This window comes from Poromitra crassiceps, assembly GCF_964638095.1.
Source record: "Poromitra crassiceps genome assembly, chromosome: 4".
Taxonomy (NCBI): domain Eukaryota; kingdom Metazoa; phylum Chordata; class Actinopteri; order Beryciformes; family Melamphaidae; genus Poromitra; species Poromitra crassiceps.
In genome coordinates, this window is record NC_139626.1 from 24,242,408 (window position 1) to 24,264,059 (window position 21,652).

Here is a 21,652-nt window from a genome sequence, read left to right on the forward strand (position 1 = left end):
GCTATATTTTACAGAAGATTATAATATTCTCCGCCTGAGATTATTCCTGTAACCCTTGTGTATTTATTCTTGAACTTTGCACTTGAACACATGGCAATTTGAACAATTTATTGGCTAGCTAAGTTCGTTATGTATAGTTCTAACGAAAATAAATTCCCCCGTTATTCAGAGTTGATGAATGTGATGCATGAAATGAATAATAATAATAACAATAATAATAATAATAAAATCACTCCTCTCACACAGATCCAAACAGAGATTTATTAAAACAACATTGATAAATGAATACATGTTTGATCAGTTTAAGGAGACTGACTTCGTTACGTTTTGACAACAAAATGTTTCAAGATACACGCGCGCGCACACACACACAAACTTTTCAGAGGTCCACGTAGATTTTAACAATTTACATTGTGCATTATCCACATATATACAAATCAATTTATTATTATACATTTCATTTTAAAATAATAACAAATAGGCCCGCCTGTTACAAAATTAAAACAGTTCGAATAACCGAAAATGAAATTTAGGCCTTTGATGTGCATGTAAAAAAAAGAGTTTCATCAAAGACTAAAAATATAGGCTATTTTTGTGTGGTGGGGGGTGTGCTGCTGATATGGTCCCATATTTATATTTTCAACATAATCTTGTAGGTAGGCTACATTTATTCATTTATACCTCTTTACAATAATACTCTGTTATGCACACATATTCAACAGTATAGCTGATCTCTCACAAAACTCAAATTTTACGTCCATGTCATGACAAACGTTACATAGACTTGTTCAACACAATGAAATTACAGTCAAAGAAAAAAATAAACTTTGGAAAACGGGTCACACAATCACGATTTGGTGATTGGGTGTTTATATTGCACATCACATAAAAGTTTAATGACTATATCCTCTGCCTCATCTCCACTCTCTCCTATAGCCTAGGAATGTATCGGCGGGGGATGGTCAGAGGGGGGGGGGTCAGAGTTTGAACGGACTAAGTGTACTCTGGACCGGACGACTCGTCTGACAAGGAGCGCTGTGCTGTGAACGGGTCGAACCCATTTTCGTCTACAGGCAGGCAATTCCCTGCCGAGCTATAGCCCTTCTTCTTACCTCTCCTCTCCTCCATCTTGATAGTATCGTACAGCCCTTGCGGTGCCTCTTCTAACAGGTTATCTCTTTCCGAGTAGGACGGTTTCATTTGGCACACGTTGCGCAGCAGCAGCAGCGCCGGCGCGTAAAGTACATTGACGAGACCCATACCCAAATTGAGTTGTACAAACCCGAGATTGTGTACTATCTGACCGGCTACTATGGGACCCATGGCGTATGCAACAGAATATGAAATATCAGCTATTGCATAAACACTACCATACACTGAAACATGACGCACGTCAACCAAAAACGCAAGCGTCGGCAGTAGGGCAGTGTCTACAAGGGCGATGCCGAAACATATGCCGCACAACGGGGCGATGAGCTGCCCAAATGTTTTACACGCTGGGACTGTGCAGGAGCTTGCCCCTATAATAACCATACCCAAAGCTCCGTAGAACCACTGCAAATGTGGATGCCTGGCCGCCAATTTAACTGTTATGTAGACGCCTAGGACGTGAGGGAAGAAGGCTGGGAGCCAGGTGAGTCCCATCTCCCACTTGGAGGAGTGCATGGTGCTCTCCATATAGTTGGCAATGGTCGGCTCCAGAAAGGCCAGGGCAGTAGCGGAGCGTACGCCGGGGCAGAGGGTGCGGCCGCCACGGGCCCACTCGTCAGGGGGGCCCATCAAAAAAAAAAAAAAAAAAAATTTTTTTTTTTTTTTTTTTTTTTTTTTTTGCAGGCCAGGCCACCTGGCTGGCAACCTGTGTTTTTATTTTTCTTCTTCAGAACAAGCTTGTCTGTAAAGTGGCTTCACTGTAGTCTTTCTTGGACATAATATTACTTGGCTCAGTGAGTGACAAATTGTGTTTTCGGATATAGGGGCTATCAGCTATTTTACAGTTGTGACTTAAAATGACTTTATTTAATAAAGTCAGTGGTGTGAGTCTGAGAGGAATTCAATCAATAGACAATAACATTGGTGTGTTTAAAATGAGATATTCCACTAAATATGGCTAAAACCGATTCAAACATGCAAAAAAGGCACATTTTTCTTCGCGGCCTGGCAGGCCCGGTTCTACGGGGGTGCAAAAGCATGCATTGCACCCTTATTTGTCTGCATGCTCAGTTGAAAAGTAAAAAAATGTATAAATGCTACAGCTGCACACTTACTGTTTAAACTTGAATTATAGTTGTTGTTTTTCTTTGTTCTTTGATGTGATTTTATGGCTTTTTGGCACCTATATGTAACCTTTTAAGGTTGAGATAATTGTATTATCATTATATGGTCCAAATATTTCAGTAAAGCACTTGAAACACTTGAAATATTCTTGCTTGGGTGGTATCATTCTACTTGAAATGATGGTCAAATGCATTATTTTTAGTAAAATAACATGTCAAATTTTTCGGCCGGCCGGCCTTTGGCCGGCCACCCGAGTGGGCCCGGCCTTCGGCCGGGCATCTGCACCCCTTCCTATCTAGGATGCACCCCTAGTCATCTTGTTCTGGAACCGGCCCTGCGGCCTGGCCTGGCCTTCAAAAAAAAAAAAAAAAAAAAAAAATTTTTTTTTTTTTTTTTTTTTGATGGGGCCCCCCTAAGAGCTTCGCCCCCTCTGGGCTGATAGGGTCGCTCCGCCCCTGGGCCAGGGGGATGTTCGCCACTGTCAGCGCTCCGGCTACCACAGCTATGTACGGGTCAACCATGAGTCTGTATATGGGGGTGCCGACCGGCATGTTCTCTCTAGTCCTGTTGGAGAACGGCTTGATCACGGTCAGCAACAGGAAGCCGTCCGCCAGGCAAATGATGGCGAGCACAATGAAGGGGACCCTCTTGCCCGCGAACTCGTACAGGATGCCCCCGAAGGGAGGCGCAACCAGGCTCCCGAAAGAGATGAACGCCAGCGCGATGCCGAGCGCTTTGCTCCTCTCCGCCTCCTCGGTGTACTTGTCGGCTATCATGGCGATTCCAGAGGTGTCTGCAAAAGCCGATCCCAGACCTTGTAAACTTCTGGCCACGAATAGCGTGGCATAGTTCTCCGCAAAAGCAAATATGCAGGTGGATACGAACATGACAGTCAGTCCAATTAAAAGTGGGATGTCATATCCGACCCGGTCTATGAAAGTTCCCGACAGAGGATTGACCAACAGCTGCAGTATGGCCTTGGATGCGAAAAGTACTCCTATCTGGACATCTAAATTGTCCTTGTTGCTTTTGTCTTGGCTTGTGCTGTTGGCTGAAGTGTTGGGATGTATGACTACGTGGACGTGCTCTGACTGCTCACTCTCCAGATCGGCGAGGTAATCTGGAATAATTGGCACGATTACCATGTAGAGCATATTGTCTAGCAGGAGAGCTACGCAGACGATCACTAACATGATCCGTCTTTGCTGGTGAGGATCCTTCATCGCAGTCCCAAGCTGCTTGGTTCTCTCGGACAGTTTCACGGCGGCTGACTTGGCCAGCCCGGAGGATGCCCCCTCTGTATCCATGGTGTGCTTTTGATTATTTTCGCAGCAAAGTATATGCTAATTGTGCTTCTCCTGTCTTCTGCCGAGCTTTCAGCAACTCACATTGATGTTTCCTCTACATTGATGTGCTGCTCGCCGTCCTCACCTCGCCAGTGCGTAAAGGCGCAGAGGAACGTGGCTGCTTCATCGGTGAAGATGGCTTTCCTCGGCTTCCTCAACGTGTCCTCGCTTCAGCCACATCCGAGGTTGTTTCATGATCTCCCGAGAAGTGACGTGGTGAAATCGTAGATTTTCAGCAGCGTGCAGGAGCTTCGGCTCCTAATCTTACATGGCAAAGTTTGTTTGGAGCATTTTGGTTACTTGTTTGTAACGCATATAGGAAACCCGAAGCCTCTGATCTCGGTGGTCATTCCTCCTCCCTCTCACCTGTGGCACTTTTGCGCTCAGCTCTGAGACCACGGCTGGTTTCGTGGCCATTGGAGCACATTTACCCGCAGGTTTGGTGATATTTTTGGTTCCTCTTTCCCCCGTCTTTCTTTTCACCGAGAGCTGTGACGCATCACCAGCTTGCCCCCAAGTAGATCCATTCGCCAGTTGCGTCCTTTATGTTAATTTCCAACCATGGCAGCAATCATTTTAACCAATAAGAGCCAGTGAGCGCCAACACGACTCTTCTACACAAGTGTGGGGTTGGGGGGGGGGGGGAGGGGGGGGATCCTCCTCCCTCTTCTTAATGTCCACTGTCTGACTTTTGACATTGTGTTGAGGAGGAAATAATGAACATAATGTATTGTCATTTATATAGGAATAAGCGTATGATAGCCTATTTTCAGTAGCCTCTTACTAAAAAGAAAATAAAACTATGATAATCCGATACCCTATACTATAATGTTAGAATTATACAAATCACACACACACACACACACACACACACACACACACACACACACACACACACACACACACACACACACACACACACACACACACACACACACACACGGCTACACGCTAAGTCCCTGGCTAGGAGGAGTGTTAAGGATATTATAGCGATGCCATAGGAAATAAAAAAAATACCATAAAGAACGATAAGGCCACTGTAAACTCAATATACCAGAAACCCACAGAAAAGTGTATATGAAGATGTTTTCCCCCTATAGTAGTATTCGTTAACAGGCTGACCGAAAAGTTTGCAAACATAATTTTTTCTATTTGAATTAATATCTCCAAAAAGGCTGAGCTAGCGACAGACTCATGAACTGAGTTCGAGTCATTTCAGCACCAGGTCGCGGTGGACAGCTCCTCTCATCAGACAGCCGTGAAAACTGGACAGCTTTTCAGTCTCTTTCCTTATAGCCTATATCCATCACATGATTATAATGTTGCCAGCGAATAAAAAGTAATGATAACAATAATAAATAAACGCTGGCTTTGATTATAATTATATTAGGCACACACCTGGCTATTAGTACTAGTAAATGCCTATTACGTCCAGCTCAGTGTTAAGTCCTGCAATGTAATTATTCCACAGTGCTGGAAATCCTACAACACCGTTTAAATTCCAGCACAAGGCAGTGGCGACACCTTGTGGTGAATTTCTATAAGTATTTACGCATGTTCTTTGAAAACAAATTTCCTGCGGGACGAATAAAGCTATACATACGCCATACTGGCCAATCAGTTATATGATGATGAATACTTTATAATCAGAGTAATTTGATGGTGTTCCTCGTAAAACAATTCAGGAGAATATTATTTCTTGGGGCGTTTCAGATTTTCTGTTCTGGTCTATTAGGCCTACAGCCTAAGATCATTTTGGTTTTTTATTTCATTTTTGTGGAGGGAAAATAGCGGGATATCATCACTTGATTAGTCAGTGGTTCTCAACGTGGGGCCACCACGACGACGGGTCTTGGAGGGGGTTCCAGGGGTCCACTACACTGATTCAAAAACTTAACCATTTAATTTTCAATAGCCTACGTTAACGCCATTATTAGATGTAGACGAATCACGAATGACTGTTTTGATCACATTTTCAGTTATCTGACGGCCATGGAATTCTGGACAAAATCATATCTAACAACAATACAAATATCCTCATTGGGTCTGTGCTGTGGCTCGAATGTGGACAAATAGCAGTCCATGATATGAAAAAGGTTGAGAATCATTGCTTCACGACAAGGATGAAAGACCAATGCTTAATATATCTTTCCACTAGAGGGAGCTGAAGACGTGCAATTAAATAAAGGATGCACCTGGGCCTGTGCCCGTCTGGGGGGGGGGGGGGGGGGGGGGGGGGGTCAGTGTATATTTTTTAATATCTTTTTTGGGGGGTGTAGGCTCGCTTAGCATAGTTAGTTATTAAACATAATGCAAAATTATTATCATTATAATAATATGAATAATAATAATAATAATTATTATTATTATTATTATTATTATTAGCCTATTATTATTGGCTCAGTGGCTCAGTGGTAGAGCTGTCGCCTCGCAGTCAGAAGGTCCTGAGTTCGATTCTTGCCTGGGACACTGTGGGCGCTGTGGTTGTGTTCCCCCCCATATCTTCAGTGCCTACTGCCCAGGTGGGGTATCTCGTCGTAAGGGCCTTTCTGTCTGTGTGGAGTTTGCATGTTCTCCCCGTGCTCCCCCAGGGGGGTTCCTCCGTATATAACCCCCCCCCCCACTAAAAACATGCAGAAGATCAGATCGTCATCGTCATCCGACCAGTGACGACAACATCCGAAGTCGGTCCCCGGGCGCTGTACGAGAAAGCGACCACTGCTCCTGGCCTGCCCCAGGAGGAAAGGACAAAGCCAGGATGGGTTAAATGCAGAGGACAAATTTCACCGGCCACCGTCAGCATGTGTGTGTTGTGGCCCTCCGTGCATGTGTTGTAGTGTGTTGTGTGACAATAAAGACGGGCTGCCGTCTGAAAATCGTTTAAAAAAAAGTAATAATAATAATAGTAATAATAATAATAATAATAATTCAGGTGATGCCATTTGAATTCCAGGCGACCTTACTTGGGATCCACTGCCTTAATCAGTCTCAAGGGGCTTCACAACAACCACACAGATGAAACAACGGTAACACTTTATAACGTACACAAATACTGTAGTAGTTACTAGTAAACTAATCATTAACTAATAGTTAGTTAATGATTAGTTAATGTATAATTTGTCATTAGTCAATCATTAGTTAATCATAGTTAATGAGTAAGTAGTCATTAGTTAATGATTAGTATCTAAGTTCCTGAGTAGAGTAGTTAATCATTACTTAATGATTACTAAATGTCAGTTCGTGAGTATAGTAGTTAATCATTAGTTCATGATTAGTTGTTAGTTCCTTAGTAGAGTAATTACTCATTAGTTAATGGTTAGTCAATGGTCAGTTTGTGAGTAGCCTATATACTGTAGGTAATTGTTAGTTACTCATTACCTGTCCATTAGTTACTCTTTTTGTGTACCATATTGTAAAGTGGTGCATCATACTCAGTAGTTTATGAGTACTGAATCATTACCTGTCCATTTGTTACTCTTTTTGTGTACCCTAATATAAAGTGAGAGATATCCTTATCAAATAAACACTTGCTCCAGGTGAGATTTGAACCCTCAGCCCCAAGATTGTTATATTGTAAGTGCTTGGTAGAGCCATACTATGGATATGTAGATCCGGAGACCAAGTATTGTAGTTTTGAAGGTATATTCCACCCAAATACTACTTTCTGTCCAAGTACTTATAGTTTTGAAGGTATATTCTGTGCTTTAAAATACAAGTACTTAGACATAAGTAGTATGTGGCTGAAACATACCTAAGTACTTGGACATGAAGCAGTATTTGGATGGAATATACCTTTAAAACTATAAGTATTTGGAGAGAAGGTAGTATTTGGGTGGAATATATCTTAAAAACTATAAGTACTTGAACAGAAAGTAGTATGTGGATAGAACATAATACTTAGTCTCTGGCTCTACAGATCCCTAGTATGGCTCTAGCACCTAACAGGCTGGTTAGCTCAGATAGTAGAGAACCAGACTTACAATTTAACAATCTTGGGGTTCAGGGTTTGACTCTCACCTGGAGTGAGTGTTTATTTGATAAGGATATCTTTCACTTTATATTAGGGTAGACAAAAAGAGTAACAAATGGACAGGTAATGATTCAGTACTCATAAACTACTTAGTATGATGCACCACTTTACAATACGGTACACAAAAAGACTAACTAATAGACAGGTAATAATTAAGTAATGATTCAGTATTCATAAAAAACTGAGTATGATGCACCACTTTACAATAGGGTACACAAAAAGAGTAACTAATGGACAGGTAATAATTAAGTAATGAGTAACTAACAATTAACTATATACTCACAAACTGACCATTGACTAACCATTAACTAATGAGTAATTACTCTACTAAGGAACTAACAACTAATCATGAACTAATGATTAACTACTATACTCACAATGTGACCTTAACATGATTAACTAATGATTAACTAATATATTCACGCACTGACATTTATTAATCATTAACAAACGATTAACTACTCTACTCAGGAACTTAGATACTAATCAACCCCCCCCCCCCCCCCCCCCCTTCTCCCCAATTATACTTGGCCAATTCCCCCCCGGGCATTGCTCCACCCCCTCTGCCGATCTGTTGTGGTTTAAAGTGCTGTAGAGTTTGCCAGTCTTCCACCATGCCACCTCATGTGGGAGGCTGCTTTAAAAAAATAATAGGGAAATTGGTTGCTCTAAACAGCAGAACATTTTTGGTAAAGAAAACCAAGAACTCCTCACACCTCTCTGGGAAGGGTATAACAGTGAAATGCCATGAAAAATATCCCCAAGCTATGGCAATTGTTTTGATTGCAATTGGTTGGAGAGAGGTCTATGGCCCACTTGCATCTTTAACCATCTAAATACACCTGGACATTTGGTCTTTCATAATATAATACATTTGTTGCTTGTTTTTCTTCCAAATGCTTGAAAGAAATGAACAAAATGCCTTAAGAATGAATGATAATGGTACTGTATGTTACTGTATATGACTGTATGCTGGCTATTACATGCTACATGCTGTATAAATAATGAATTCTGACTTTTGAGCAACATGGGGTCATGGGGGGCAGCATGTCCTAGCCAGACACGTATGTAACATACAGGCACTGGCATCAAGTTACATCCGTTCAGCTCTCTCTCTCTCTCTCTCTCTCTCTCTCTCTCTCTCTCTCTCTCTCTCTCTCTCTCTCTCTCTCTCTCTCTCTCTCTCTCTCTCTCTCTCTCTCTCTCTCTCCCCCTCACAGACTTAAATATACATGTGCAGCATATTGTGAAACTGCTAACTCTGCAGTTGCAGTATATCAAAGACAAACCACTTAAGGGCATTAGTTCTAAATGGTTAAAAGCTTAATCTATGGTTCACAATGGGTATTCTCTAAAGTACCATCACGTGGTGTCCTGGGCTTTGGGAATACTGACAACAGCTTTGTGTTGAGCAAACAGAGGTAAGAGTGAGATGACACTGATGACACTGATGTCATGATGTTCGGAGCGATACACTCCCTGAGTTGGGGAGGGAGGGTGGGGGAATCCAATGAAGCCAAAGGCTAAAGCTGCATGTGATGCCATTTTGGAAATGAGACCAACCAGAGGAGTGGAAATATGATTGATAAAGGGAAAACAATATGGGACCAATATGGGATTGTGACGTATTTTGTGATCAGGACATTAGATTGTGTGAAGAAAATGAGTGAGGGAGACTGTGATAAAAACGTGGCGAGAGAGAGAGAGAGAGGCAGATATAGAGAGAACGTTATGGTGCTGTGTTTCACAGTGCCAAAGCTCTATTGAAGGTCACATAGAGAGCCTTTTAATAGCCGGCCGGCCCACCCTTCAATCCTACCCAGTGACTTGGGAGTACTGGGATGTGTCAGCACCTCCTGCCTTGCTGCCCGCTCCCAGCATGCATGTGTCTCTCTCAGCATGGCAAGGGACATAATCTCCCAGCTCCACCCCCCCCTCATCACCCCCCCCCCCCCCCCCTCATCACCCCCCTCCACTCAGTTCAGCTTGATTAAAATGCTCCCCAATTAACCACATGCTACTGGATCTGCAGAATACACCTCAACTGCACCTCAACTGCACCTCAACTGCACCCCAACTGCAAATCTGTGTGTTCCTTTGGAATGTCAGCTGCCGACGCACACACCGAAACACACGTCCAGGCCGCCATCATCTCCATTTCTTTCTATTTACATCCGCCATACATCATTTTGACATGTTCCCCTCTGCTTTACAGTAGCCCCACCCTCTTGACACATTGAGGAAAAATCAGCTGTTCTACCTCTAATGTAAGTTCATTAATAGCTCGTTTGTGTCTTCTTTCCTGGGAGCCCTATTCAGGTCGAGTTATTTAATGCAAGGAAACCTACTTGCCCCTCTTCAGTTAAATCCATATGTTCTTGACCTCTCTTTTGCCCACCCTCCTGAGTCCTGTAGTCTTAACGCCCCAAACCCTCCAAACCCCCCCCCCCCCCCCTTCCACGCAATGGACAGGCACACACCCCTCATATGCACACGCCCACACTAATACACTGGGTTAAGGGCATCAGGAGCATTCTTCCCAGGCATGTGCCTCTGTCAGTCATATACAGACACACTCACACAGCCAATCCTGTTGCTACTGTGTCCTCTGTGTTCCCAGCATAAGGCTGCCTCTGTGCTGTGTCAGTCTTGTGTCCTCGGCCCTCTTCTCCCCCTCTCTCTGCGGCCTGGGGCCATAACCTGAACAATATCCCCCGATTCGTCTTCAACCTCCTGCCAAAACAGAGGCCTTCTCCACGGATTAACTTTGCTTTGAAGTGTTGTCAAAGACTGTGTCCGTTTCCGGGGGAACTAGCAGAGCTTGGCCGTTCATCCTGCGTGGATTTATAGCTTTATAGAAGAGGTCCTCAGCTGTCCGAAGTCCTCCAAGATGGCGGCCGTGAAAGGCTGGATGGTGGGGCTCCTGCTTGTGCTCCTGTGCCCGTTCCAGGCCCCGCTGTCCTGTGTGGTGAGCGCCCAGGATGTGGCTGAGATAGAGGGAGAAGTCCGCGGCGAAAACGTAGAAGAGGAGGGTCACCTCGAGGAGGTGGTGGCCGACGATGGTGGGGAAACTGCCGATGGTGATGGTGATGATGAAGCTGGAGAAGAGGAAGAGGTAGTGATGGAGGAAGCTGAGGAGGACGACGAGGGAGCTGAGGCCGAGGCTGACGAAGAGGAGGGTGTCGAGGCAGCTGCCGCTGAGGAGGAGAGTGACGAGGAGGAGGAGGAGGAGGAGGCTGCTACTGCTGAGGAAGAAGAGGCTGCTGAAGAAGAAGAGTCAGAAGAGGATACCACAGCTGATGATGAAGAAGAAGAGGCAGCAGAGGAGGAAGAGGAGGCAGCTGAAGAGGAGGCTGCTGATGAGGAAGATGATGCAGAGGAGGCTGCTGAGGCAGAGGAGGCAACTGAAGAGGAAGAGGAGGGAGCTGAAGAGGAAGAGGATGAAGCTGAAGAGGAAGGGGAGGCTGCTGAGGAAGAGGAGGCAGCTGAAGAGGATGATGAAGGAGCTGAGGAAGAGGCCGAGGCTGCTGAAGCAGAAGAGGAAGCAGAGGAAGAGGTTGACACTGCTGATGATGATGATGATGATGATGATGAAGATGATGCTGAGGAAGAGGAGGCAGCTGAAGAGGATGATGAAGCAGCTGAGGAAGAGGCCGAGGCTGCTGAAGCAGAAGAGGAAGCAGAGGAAGAGGTCGACACTGCTGAGGACGACGATGAAGATGATGCTGAGGAAGAGGAGGCAGCTGAAGAGGATGATGAAGCAGCTGAGGAGGAGGCCGACACTGAGGACGATGACGATGCTGAGGAAGAGGAGGCAGACACTGAGGATGATGATGCTGAGGAGGAGGATGCTGAGGAAGAGGATGCGGCTGAAGCAGAGGAAGATGAGGAGGATGAAGGTACTGTATAGTGAACCCACTTACATCACATCATGGTTGGCAGCAGCACACTATACACAATTCAAAGAAATTGCTGTTTTGTCGGATATCTATGGGGTTTTGCTTCAAAATGCCAAACAGTTACATTTAATGTGATTTATTATGAAGTATAAGTTATTGCGTATTTTGTTTGAAGTGTATCCTCTATCAATGTAATGGAATTTTCTGATATTGTGAGGCTAGCTGCAACTACTGGAGGAATGCTGTCACACTTGTAGAGCCCTTAAAATAGATTGCCATATCTCTGCAGTAGCTGGCAGTATCTAAACTGTTCAAACCTTTTTGTTGATCCCAAAACAGGTACAGTTGAGCTGTATACATCTGTTATAGAATTGAAGCAGTATTGTTAAACATGTAATCCACTCAGCACAGTAGGGCTCTAACCAAAGTTAAAATGCACCATTTCTTGGCAGCCAACAATCAAGTCATAAAGAATATTGTATACCTGATTATGACTTGCACAGTAAGGTCAGACTGACAGGTGCATGTTTGAGAAACAGCACCAGCTTGTGGAAGTAATTTGTGGTGGCTTTGAGATTCACTTGACCCTATATGCTGTATAGTATACTACTTGGTATTTCTGCAGCAAAATGGTGTTCCAGGGTTGCAGAGTTTTTCAACCATTCACTTTCAAACTAATGATGCAGTCTAAATACTTGCATTTCATTGGAAGAGTAGTACTCCAAAGTTTGGCGAGTAGTTTGCTCGCTGAACTTTACATCTGACTTTTGTTGTACATGCTTATTTATGCAATTGGCCTTCTCAGTAAAGGCCATGTAGACTTAGTACTAGGTGTTCAGTGCTTAGTTGCACATGTGATATCATTGTGTAAGCATCTTCTCATTTATCACATAACCGGACCCCGGTAGTCCATGACCTGACACAGCGAATATGATCCCATGTTGGTCGAAAGAATGTTTACATGACACGGAGACATCATTTCATACACAGCGCAGTAATGTTGACAAGTCTTTTGACTTTTTATAGATGAGACTGACAGTGGCAACGCAACAGAAAGCGAGGATGATATGAGTGAAGAGGAGGCCGCCACCGAAACGGCACACTTCCACTCGGGCTCTCTGTGTAGTGTTTGCTCCATCTGTGAGGTAATGATGTGATGAGAGGAATGACCTCTCATCTCATGTGTGTAATTCAGTGGTTCTCAGCCCTTTCCATGCCAAGGACCCCTAAACTGACACAAATTAGACCACGGACCCCCATTTCATAAGATTGTGTCCCAGGGTCTCCCATCTGATACAATTGTTGCTTTTAGATGTTTTATTACAGAAAGTGCATGGAACCCATGACCGAAATAGTCATACATTCTGTCATTGTGTTACTTGTGGATGGCATTATAATGAGAATAAATTATCCCCCTTTGCTGGGGACCCCCTGGAAGCCCCTCAAGGACCACTGGGGTCCCCTGGCCCCACTTTGAGAACCACTGGTGTAACTATTACCAGTAATGGAAACCTCAACGATGGTGCGATAGCCCATCATTGAAATAAAAATGGTCAAATTCAAAGGCCCATAATCACACACTTTACATGATGATGATAAGTGCCTTCCCTCCTTCCCTTTAGCACTGCACTAGTAACTGTGACGACTGCCCCTGTGAAGACGGAGACGAGTCGGACCATTGTCAGCACTGCCAGGTATGCTTCTCCAGCATCCATCTCCATGTTAACACATGATGAAGGCAACAGCCTCCTCACTTTGACCTTCTTCTGTCTTCCAGGGATGCTCAAACTGCTACCTATGTCCACTTCTGTGTGACACAATTTGCACACCAGGTAAATACTTTTTATTCCATGACGCCGATGTTTAATTAGCCTACATTTTTGTCAACGGACTTGTCTGAATTGTTGTTTTGATCGTTCCTTTCAGGTGGCCTTGTCGATGAACTAACTGGGTCCCTCTTTCAGTAAGACTTTTCACAATACATGAAAGATAATTCAACATTACTTTTTTGCCCCAATGCAAGTGCAGTTTGAAAACAGGGTGCAACACTCTTAAACTGTGGAAACTCAGGAAACATATTGAGCGTAGGGCAATCATATGAATAACAATGAACAACAATAGCAATGAATAACACTGGCAATATTGTTAGAAGTTCAGTGATGATCATGGAGAGGCCCGTACAGAAAATATGGTTCTGCTACAGTATCTGGGCTAGTACTTTATTATGTGAGCCTGCCCTATATAGACATAAGACAGATTTTGTTGTCTTGTACAGCAACACAAAAAGGCTTAAAAGGCAAACCCAAGAAGATGAATTGTTTGTGTGTAGTTTAGTGTTCTGACCAGACCTCTCTCCTTTGCAGGACCATTTCCTCCCTACTTTGAGCACCCTGGGAGCTGGGAGCTGTGCCCTTGGGCACCACCATGTGGTTGCATCAGGTCCTCAGGACTGGAGCTGTCCGGCTGTTCTTACGTCAAAGTGGACTCAGCAACACACAAATGCTTGTCAATGAATATGACAGCTATTCAGAAAGCATTTATTTATGGTTTAGGTTATGTCATAGTAGTTTTTTCAACTAGCGCTGAGAGCTGGAATAACTCATAGACAGTCCAATTTATTTTTGCTAAAATCAAACTCATTGTAGCCATGAATTAAAGTAGGCTAAATTTCTTAACTGCAATGGTGAATTTCGGAATGCTGAACAATTTGACTAAATAATACATTATTTCTCATTTGTTCAGATTTCTTCATTCAGGACCATTATTGTGTTTGTTTTCAGTCGTTTAGTCAGTGGAGCAAAAGTGTACCAATTAACATCTGCTCAACATCAGAGTGAGTGACAGAAGTCTGTGACATTGCACTAGAAAAGAAATAACTTAAGTCTTTAATCACCATCTATTGCCAGTCATGTAGGCTAAGTACCAGTAAATGTAGTACTTCCTTTTAAGGGGTGTATCCTTTACACAGTAGGCTATATTGCACAAATAAAGATGGTTATTGTAGGCCTACGGTATATGTTACAATTTCACCCAATGTTAATACAGAAACAGCTTGTGTTATACAGGATTACTGATTTTCATCTGATAATAAATTTCTCCATGTTTAAAACTTTCATGTTTGACCACTGACACTGTCTCCAAATTAAACAGACATTTCTATTTGACATAGCCTAAGTCAACTAATGAAATGGCAAACCACAGAATAGCTGCATCCTTAAAAATTGGAGACTTGCCATTTTTATTCAGCCTGGTGTCTTTTGGCTAATTATGCTAGAGTTTCACAATGAATGTGTGTGTCTGTATCTGGCACTCAAAAATCAATTTATGTCGATATAGTAGCCTATACTAGCCTATATAATTTTTCATAGGCATACAGTTATTCTAATAATATTATAATAGGCACTTATAAGTGTGTTGGTGATAGGCAACCCGTGTTGTGATAGGCTAATACGGCTATAGAACGGGGTCCGGGACATTACTTTCTAGACACTGGACAAACTGATAGACTGGCATTGTTGTGTAATGCGTCACTGATGAATTGAAGTTAATTGGCCAGCCAATCAGGAACTGATGAACAATGAGGTTCAGCTGGCCTGGCTGTCAAGTTGATAATTGCCAATGTTTGAGCTCTCCAGACCAGCGTTCCTGCTTGCTGAGGGAGGCAGCGAGACGTGTTTTCAGGTGAGCTCTGTTCTGTGTCCAAGAAAAACAAAAGTCCCTGTTGCTGTCGCGTGTTGCGACTCACAAAAACCTCCTGGCTGTGGCTACTGTCTGTTTATGCTCAAAACAGACAGCCCGGGCGTCGTGTCTGATAGCCATGCTGCATCGCGATTGTCTATTAATCATCTAATAATTGTAATGCAGCCTACTATCAATGCAACGTGTTTAGTGTTTTCTATCATTGGCTAAGTCAGTCCCGTGCTGTCTTGTGATACCATTTGATTTGCCCACGCACGCACACGCACACGCACACAGTGTGTCTGTTCTCTGTTGCTCTGTATAAATAGATAGACCAGCAGCAGAGAGGTGGGGCTGGGCAACTACGCAGTCCGCACCACAGAGCCACAGTCAAGACCGGAACTTTTATGTTCGTATGTTATGTTTGAATGATAACTCCTAGATAGATAGATAGATAGATAGATAGATAGATAGATACTTTATTGATCCTTTGCAGGAAATTCATGTGTCACGTATGCAGCTACATTCAACATGTCAGGACAAAAACAGGAAAAACATGAGGACATTGAAACATGTAGCAAGGCACACAAAGTACCGTCAAGTACTAAGAAAAGAAAAAGGGGCAGCAAAATACTGATAATACTAAAGTGCAAAAAATTTGCATAAAGTGACTTACAAGTATGTAGATAAAGAACAGGCACCGCTGGCCAACAAGATAAAATACAATATAAACAGCAACACACACACACACCAGTGTTGGGGGTAACTCATTACAAAAGTAATATATTACATGTAATATATGGTGGGTGTATTTGTCATGTTGAGGGAACCTGTTTGAGAGGTTGCATGAGAAGTGTATCTTCCAAACTAATTAAACTGTCATCCAGTTTGTTTGACTTCACAACAGCAGCATTAGTTTTTTTTTCCTTCTTCCTTCTTCCTTTCTCTTCTTTCACCTTGGCTTTCCTTCTCTTGCATGTCATCTCTGGGTCACCGTTTATTTTTTCTCTTCTCTTTCGTTGGTACTCTCTATTTCTTCTCCTTTGCTCCTCAACTGACAATTTCTGTCTGGCCATGCTTCCCTACAATACAAATTGAAGGAATGAAAAATGTATTCGAATAAGACTATGGAATCAGATTTCAATTTACTTGACACGATTCATTGATAGATTGGATTGATTGATTGATTGATTGATTGATGTAACATCTTAAAGGTGCAGTTGGTGACATCTAGTGATGAAAATGAACGTAATGGATTTTGCAGAAATTGAATATAGGCTAATATTCACAAGCATGTTCCAGTATAATTCCATGAAAATAAGAAATGTTGCATTTTCCTGACATTAGAGTTAGCCCATAGAAGTGGGTCCCTCTACAGAGGCCACCATTCAATGTAATATTCAGTTTCACAACCAGTAGTTGCAAAAATCTACACACTGGCTTTTTTTATTATAAGTGCTGGGAAAGTTACACAATAATAAGCAGACCACAGCCTGCCCATGCTCTACAAGTCAGAAGTGTAGGTTATACAGTATGGTTAAATCATGTAATACATGCATATAATGTACATTTATGTACATTTATGTGTAAATAAAACCCTGAAATAACATTTTAATCCTTTACTATGTTCACAAATAATATTATATTAGCACATTAAGAGGTTATAGGTGGATTTGTCAACTCCATCAGCTTACACGTCAACTCTGTCAGACGTAGAACCTGACAGAGTTGATGTCTGACTGAGTTGACGTAAGGGCATGTATTTTCCCTCCAAAACATGTATTGTACACAGCAGCAAGCTGGTTTTTCATCAGTTGCTAGCTGTCTCAATAACCTCAGTAAAATGCTTAAATTCAATCCACTATGGTTTAAAAAAAACGTATCATAACGGAGAGATGGTGTTGACATGGTCCAGCTGTGACCATAGGAATATTGACATTGTTTGTCTAAAATATCAAAAAATGTAAAACTTACCAGAGCATGTTTGGTAGTGTTGCATTCTGAACAGGTGGGGAGATGAAAAGGGGTCCTCAGGGATATAGCTGACCATGCTATTCCCTGATTTAATAAGGTTAACGAAAAAGTCTGACGGAGTTGACAGAAACTGAGGACACAACTTTGATAGGGAGATTTTTATGGAAAATATTGTTTGACATTCATTTCATGCATTGTTTTATATATTTATACCCCTTTTTTATTTTATATATATGTACGTATTCACAATTATAGAGTTTCTTGTAGTTTTTTTGGGCTGGTCACATGGCCGTAACTAGCTATGAGGACGGGGAGGTCCGGACCTCCCCTAATATTTCAGCCTGCCAAAAAAAATTTTTTTTGCAGGCCAGGCCACTCACTGAACAGCAGGCCAGGCGCCGCCTACTGGTTTACTAGTGGTTTTATTACTTTATTCAGGTTTAAAGTGGGTGCATCTCATTGTAAAATTGCCCCAAATTGGGCTTCAAACGGCCCAAATTGGGCTTCAACCGGCCCAAATCTGGCTTTAAACGACCCAAATAGGGCTTCAAACGGCCCAAATCTGGTTTCAAACGCCCCAAATTGGGCTTCAAACGCCCCAAATTTTTTCACGCGCGTCGGCCCGTATCGGCCTGGCCTGCTTGGTATCTAATGCCCGGCCTGAATTATGATCCCAGTCCGCCCCTGGTGGTGAGTGATGACTGTCTGTCTGCCTGGCGAGATAATTGAAGGTGAGCGAGCTGCGAGACAGTGAGCGAGTGAACGACAGACAGTGAGTGACACTGACAGATTTTTTAGCAACAACCAAGAAAGTAAGTGTCTAGTCTGTAATGTTACCTGTGTGACACGTTGGGATGCTACTGGCTAATCATGCATGATGCCAATTGCCAAGCTCCCGAAGTCAGGTATGCAGGTGGCTATATGCATGGTTTCAGTTTCATGACCCAATAAGTAACAAAAAGAGGTGGTGTAAAGTTAAAAACAACATAATATATTTTATTTTATTTTTCAATCGTTCCTATCAGGAATAAATAAATGTCCCTCTGTATGTTTTTTTTATTATCGATGATGACTTTGTGTGTTGTGTACGGCTTGGGTTGTGTACCTGTGTTTGTAGGTGTCATTTTGATATGAATTTGGCTAAAACAGTTTGTGTTTGTTAGTTACAATTATGATGACAGGAGAGCTGAGCAGGTGGTGACATGAAAGAGAATATACTGAATAATGACATCACAACAGTACAATCCTAATGTTGATTTAAAATGATATATTACTCTAAATATGGCTAAAAAAGGGGGGGGGGGGAAACTCAAAAAATTTTCGGCGGCACCCGCTGGACCTCCCCTATTTCGGAACGCTGGTTACGGCCCTGGCTGGTCAATATTGTGACCTCTTGCTGAGGACAAGTACAGTAACATGGATCTTCTAACCACAGACCATACATTTAAACAAATTACCTCAAAAAAGATACAAATGTGTGCTAAAAAAATAACATAGGTATACACAGTTCCTTTAGATTTAACTTTGTAGGTATAGAAATCATGATGAATTTCTGGATTTTTTAATATAAATTAGACTTTTCTATGTAGGACATGTTTTGTCCCGACTCAAGAATCAGTGAATTAGCTATTTTGGTCATTTCACCACTCCACTCACTAAAAGGGATGACATGTTTAGTTTTCCAGTGTCTGAGTACCATTCTACAGCCTGTGGTAAGGACTAATCTACACCATATAGCCTGCTGAGCTGACATTGCCACACCTTCTGGAATTAGGCCTAGTATGCAGAGCGCAGGACTCTGTAACAACTCTGTTCCAAGTAGCCTACTATATTGAGGGATGTTATTATATTTTTCCACAGACCTTCAGTCATTTGGCATTCATATAGCATAATGTATTAGTGTACCTCTATTCCTTTCACATCTCCAGCATATATCTGAATCCCGAAGTTTTAAAATGGTGGTATTTTTGAACAGTGGCGAAACGTGCCTATCAGAAGAACCGGGCCTTCTATACCGTAACCCCCCCCCCACACACACACACAATATAACGCTATATATAGCCTAATGTACGTGCAAGTCTGAGGTCTCTGTGCGCACTGCGTGCATCTTTATGCATTGGTGAGGGCGGACTATGATGAGTTGTCTTCCACAGCCAGCTTCTTTAGGTTGCGCGTTACACACAATAATTACTCCACTACTCCTCTCAGCTATGAAAATGACATTGCATAAACAAATGGAAGTCACTGTCAGTAACCACAGTTTTAACGATTAGCTCAAGACAATACACAGAAAGACTCCGGGCGGGTCCACAACTCCCCCTGCCAACCGACATCAGCTGGCCCAGCACCACCAGCAATAAAAAAACACTTAACTTAGCAATGACGTTCACTTGATGACAAAACCCATCCTCCCGAAAAGCAACAAAAAAGCCCTCCCAGCGCAGCAGTAATATAGAGCATCTTGTGCCGAACTGCATGTAAACGAAACGTAAAGTTCCCAGTTGCTAGCCTGGAGCATTGAAATACTCCACGCCGCATCCATTTCCCACATCATCATAAACTCCTCCCTCCTTGTCGTTTCGTCTCGTCTCCTGGTTGGCTTGTATTCGCGAATGCCTAGAAATATCCCACCCACAACTCAACTAATTGTGATTGGCTAACCCCACAACTCAATGGAATTCTGATTGGTTAAAACACCTGTCATCAAAATGATCGTCCCCATGTCATGACCAGAGCTGGTCTTCGCGAAGGGCTGCTGTCTTGCTGTCAATCAAATACCATTTGCCTGTGGGGGCTGGTCCAAATTTAACCCCATATTTGCTGAAACAAAGTGAGTCCAAGATCATAGCATTTTAGGGACATTATTACTATTATTTGAGTGAATAAAAACTAATAAATAACAAATACAAATAATTTATTAGGGGGGAAATTCTTTTCTTTTCAATTTCTTCTTGGGCCTTCACTGAATATCTAGAAGGCCCAGACGGTTCCCCTCTGTTTTTGAGTGTTCAATGAAAAATTACATAACTCTCCTGCGGCATGCTTGATGGGTTTGTTAGCAAAATATATTAAGTTGTCTAAATACCATGGACTGTGGCTATGATATGTATCAGGATGTAGAATCGCATTAAGGCAATGGAAGTCACCTACTGCTATTACATTTGATGAATGGATGGAGCTAATGTTTCGCACGGCATCATATGAAAGGGTGACTTATAGTTGCAGGGAGAGAGGATATCTTTACCGAGGTGTGGGGTCACCTTTTGGATCACTGACAGGCGCTATCCTTCTTACAATATAAATGGTTACTGATCACGTGGTATTTCTTTGTTTGTTTTTTATTATCCGCCAGGAAATTATGTGATCGGTCGTGTCACACGTGTACGTCCGTCTGTCTGTCTGTGTCCATGCCCGTAACTACCATTGAGGACACGTATTTGCATTTTTTTTTTTTTAAATAGCCCCGACCCCCAGATCTATTCATCTGTCATTGATGTTTTAAAGCCCTAATAAATAACATGATATATGACATAGTTGATTCAATTTGCTTCCTCTCTCTGTGCTATATAGAAGGAAGAGACATAACTCACCACAATGTTCAAATTTTGCATTGGGGCTAGACTTTGGGGACAGTTCTATTGAAGTGAATGGGTAAGTAGCTCCCCTATAAGTGATGTTTGTGTAGATGGGCCATTGTATTTAATTGAGCAGTATTCTGCCATATGTGACCTGTACGCAGAATATATATTATGTGGGGAGACTTTTTTTTTTTTTTTTTATCATTGTAAAGCAACAGCAGTAAAGACGATATTAATCTAATATGATGTCTGTAGTTCTTTATAGATCTAGCCTCTTAATTTTGCTCTTAAAGTCCACCAGATTGAAGCATTTTAGTTTAAAATGGACAAAATCTTCGAACCGGGGGGGGGGGGCACAGCCACCCCTGGACCCCCCACGCCGCGCTAAAATGACCTCGGTATTTCTCAAACCCTGGCTACGGCCATGCACACACACACATGCAGAAGCTAATCATTAGGCTAAATATAGCCTATTTCAAAAACCAAGGAGGAAGTGAAAAACGAATCCATCTAAATATTATTCCTAAATGGGTGAAAAAAGGTGACCAGATTTCCGAAATGAAAATTGGGGACATTTCCAGTTAGGCAGTCAATATATATCATTAAAATATCAATTAATGAAATAAAAAAGGGGGACAATTCCAGTCTCATGTATTTTGACCATGGCTACTGTTGTAGGCTACTATACAATAATGGTGGTGCAGGCTGACTGATGCCCCTCCGAAATATCACCTTGAGTAACCCATTTTGCACATAATCTCACACATATCCGAAAACTGTAAACAGTTTTGCAGGCATTCATTTCGTTTTAATTTGGTTTGAGTTAAGATGCCAGTGATGTGATCAGAAGACACTGAATCATTGGGGTCTATA

At 42.5% G+C, this 21,652-nt stretch overlaps 2 protein-coding genes across 2 annotated transcripts; one reads left to right on the top strand and one right to left on the bottom strand.

Annotated features, from left to right (window-relative positions):
- Positions 1-993: 993 nt before the first annotated feature.
- On the bottom strand, positions 994-3,581 carry slc18a3b (solute carrier family 18 member 3b; the record flags this gene model as incomplete). Its single annotated transcript, XM_083634926.1, has 2 exons — positions 994-1,707; positions 2,736-3,581. The coding sequence occupies 2 exons, from the start codon at positions 3,579-3,581 to the stop codon at positions 994-996; spliced, it is 1,560 nt and encodes a 519-aa protein (XP_083491052.1).
- A 6,959-nt stretch (positions 3,582-10,540) lies between these two features.
- On the top strand, positions 10,541-14,345 carry LOC310775685 (uncharacterized protein; the record flags this gene model as incomplete). The annotated part of the gene is made up of 6 exons (XM_083635834.1): positions 10,541-11,549; positions 12,576-12,694; positions 13,172-13,243; positions 13,327-13,381; positions 13,476-13,512; positions 13,913-14,345. The coding sequence occupies 6 exons, from the start codon at positions 10,541-10,543 to the stop codon at positions 13,932-13,934; spliced, it is 1,314 nt and encodes a 437-aa protein (XP_083491960.1). The 3' UTR covers positions 13,935-14,345.
- Positions 14,346-21,652: the final 7,307 nt, after the last annotated feature.